Genomic DNA, 2,469 nt, shown 5'->3' with positions numbered 1-2,469 from the left:
CTGTTTCCGCTAAAATAAGACATCCCCTGATAATAAGCCCAATTGGGCTTTTGAGTATATGTGCTAAAATAAGCCCCCTCTGAAAATACGCCCTCCCCGAAAATATTAAAATGCACTTGCAGCTGGTCCCCACCATTTCCTCTGGTTTTCTCCATGCGCCCCAAAATAATAAGACGTCCCTGAAAATAAGTCCAAGTGCTTATTTCGGGGTTCAAAAAATATAAGACAGGGTCTTATTTTGGGGAAAACACGGGTAACTATCTGAGATTAATGGTTACCTTTTTATTAGGTATACATCAACCTTACCTTGAAAGTTAGTACCTAATACAGTAAGGTATTAGGTAGCAAATCTATCTGACTTTGTCTGAGTCTGAAAAACTAACCAGGGGTTGTTAGCACTTTGATAGAAAAACCATAGAACGGAAGCTTGCCAAATGCTAGAAAAAAGAAAATGTCAAGTTAATGTTGTATGTGCAGGCCATTATCACAAGACAAGGTTCACTCATGGGAGTGAATATATTTTATTTTCTTGTACTCCATTTTCTCTTCCACCTTGTTTTTTGATGGAAAAAATACAGGTAAACTCTGCTTTAGCAGGTTAAAACAGATTAAAATCTATCAGACATTATTTCAAAACAAAACAAAAAAGGCCAGTCTATTTAAAGCATCTTTGATTTATCTATTTCTTTTTTACCTAGTATCAGAGTACTCTGGACCATTTATTAATTTAATTAAAAATGCATAAGTAAAAATACATAAGAAATTCCATGCAATTCGAATCATATTATTATAATATGATGAGCTCATATTATCACCTTTAAAATACCTATAAAGCCCTTCCTAGCTTAATACCACATTGGGGGAAAGGGGGGGGACTCTTTTTTTCCTGTATACTTCTACCTGAATGTTACAATATTTAAATCTTTCCCATTATACTTCTCCAAGCATTCTTTACATCTTTGTTACGGAAAGTATATATAACAGGGTTTAGTAATGGAGTCAAGATGCTGTACATTAGTGGGATCAACTTGGTATTAATAGAAGACTGGGAAGGAATAGGTCTCAAGTAGGTGAAAATGCAACTGCCATAATAAAGTAGAACCACTGTAAGATGAGAGGAGCAGGTGGAAAAAGCTTTTTGTCTTCCTTCTGCAGAATGCATCTTCAGGACTGTGGAGATAATGGATGCATATGAGAGAAGGATGCAAAAAAGAGGTGTCCATGCTATCAGTAATCCAATAGATAGCAAGAGCTTTTGGTTGAGGGAGATGTCTCCACATGACAACTTTAGCAGTGGAGGAATATCACAGTAGAATGCATCTAGGCGATTGTCTCCACAAAAAGGTAACTGAAAGGCAAAATAAGTATGTATTACAGAGTTAAGAAAACCTCCAACCCAGCAAGCTATAGCTAATTGGAAGCAGACCCATTTTCTCATTAATAAAGAGTAGTGCAAAGGATTGCAAATAGCAACATAGCGATCCAAAGCCATTACTGCCAGAAGAAGGCATTCTGTCCCTACAAAGGAGAAGAAAAAGTACAACTGGAGAACACAGGCTGTGTAAGAAATGCTGCTTCTGTCTTTGAGAATAAGATCCAGCATCTGTGGAATCGTGGCGCTAGTGTAGCAGATGTCAAGGAAAGACAGGTTCCCCAGAAAAAAATACATGGGGGTTCTGAGCTTCTGATCCAAAATTGCAATAGTGATAATGGAGGTATTCCACAGCATTGTGAATAAATAGATAGTCAGGAATACACTGAAGAGCAAGTACTGTAGTTCCTGCAGGTTTTGAAAGCCAAGGATAATGAAGTCTGAAAGCATAGTTTGGTTTTGTATTTTCATGTCTCATCCCAAATAAGGTACTCCTTGTTGTGGTGGTTGTGGGGTAACTTAAAAGAAAAAAAAAATCAAAGTAAATTCTATGCAAGTTGTCAATATTTGAATGAAGCCATAAAGTAAAGAAATCCATCCTGTTTCAGATCCAGGACCAATGCCTTTCAGCACCTAAGTTCTTTTCCAGCCATATATATTTATGTGGAATTCAAACCAAAAAAAAAAAAAAATCTCTTAAAATTTTATGTAACTTTTTAGTGACTAATTTGTATAGTTACACTAATTTACATAATTACAATAATTACATTAATTTGCATAGTTTGGAATTTTGTTGTTATTGAATTCATGTCTACTATTGTTTAAAGAGAGTGACATATCACCTATGTTTTACATGCTGAATTCTGAATCTATCCATTTGATTTCAAGATGAGCTTGAACTTCTCAGTTATAGCCATGGAATTTCCTTGAAAGCAACATGGAAGTAGTTTACCAGTGTTTTCCTTCCTTCCTTCCTTCCTTCCTTCCTTCCTTCCTTCCTTCCTTCCTTCCTTCCTTCCTTCCCTCCCTCCCTCCCTCCCTCCCTCCCTCCCTCCCTCTGTCTGTTTTATCCTAACTACTTACACACAAAACTACTT

General features: G+C 36.5%; 1 protein-coding gene across 1 annotated transcript; it reads right to left on the bottom strand.

Moving 5' to 3' along the window:
- Positions 1–469: 469 nt before the first annotated feature.
- LOC117668894 (olfactory receptor 5V1-like) lies at positions 470–1,843 on the bottom strand. The gene has a single exon (XM_034422948.3). It carries the CDS (start codon positions 1,841–1,843, stop codon positions 917–919), a length of 927 nt encoding a protein of 308 aa, XP_034278839.2. The 3' UTR covers positions 470–916.
- Between the last annotated feature and the right edge of the window lie 626 nt (positions 1,844–2,469).

Source organism: Pantherophis guttatus, chromosome 4, assembly GCF_059756535.1.
Source record: "Pantherophis guttatus breed Tessera chromosome 4, ASM5975653v1, whole genome shotgun sequence".
Lineage (NCBI taxonomy): Eukaryota > Metazoa > Chordata > Lepidosauria > Squamata > Colubridae > Pantherophis > Pantherophis guttatus.
The sequence above is the reverse complement of the archived record's forward strand: the minus strand, read 5'-3'. Positions and strand labels throughout refer to the sequence as shown.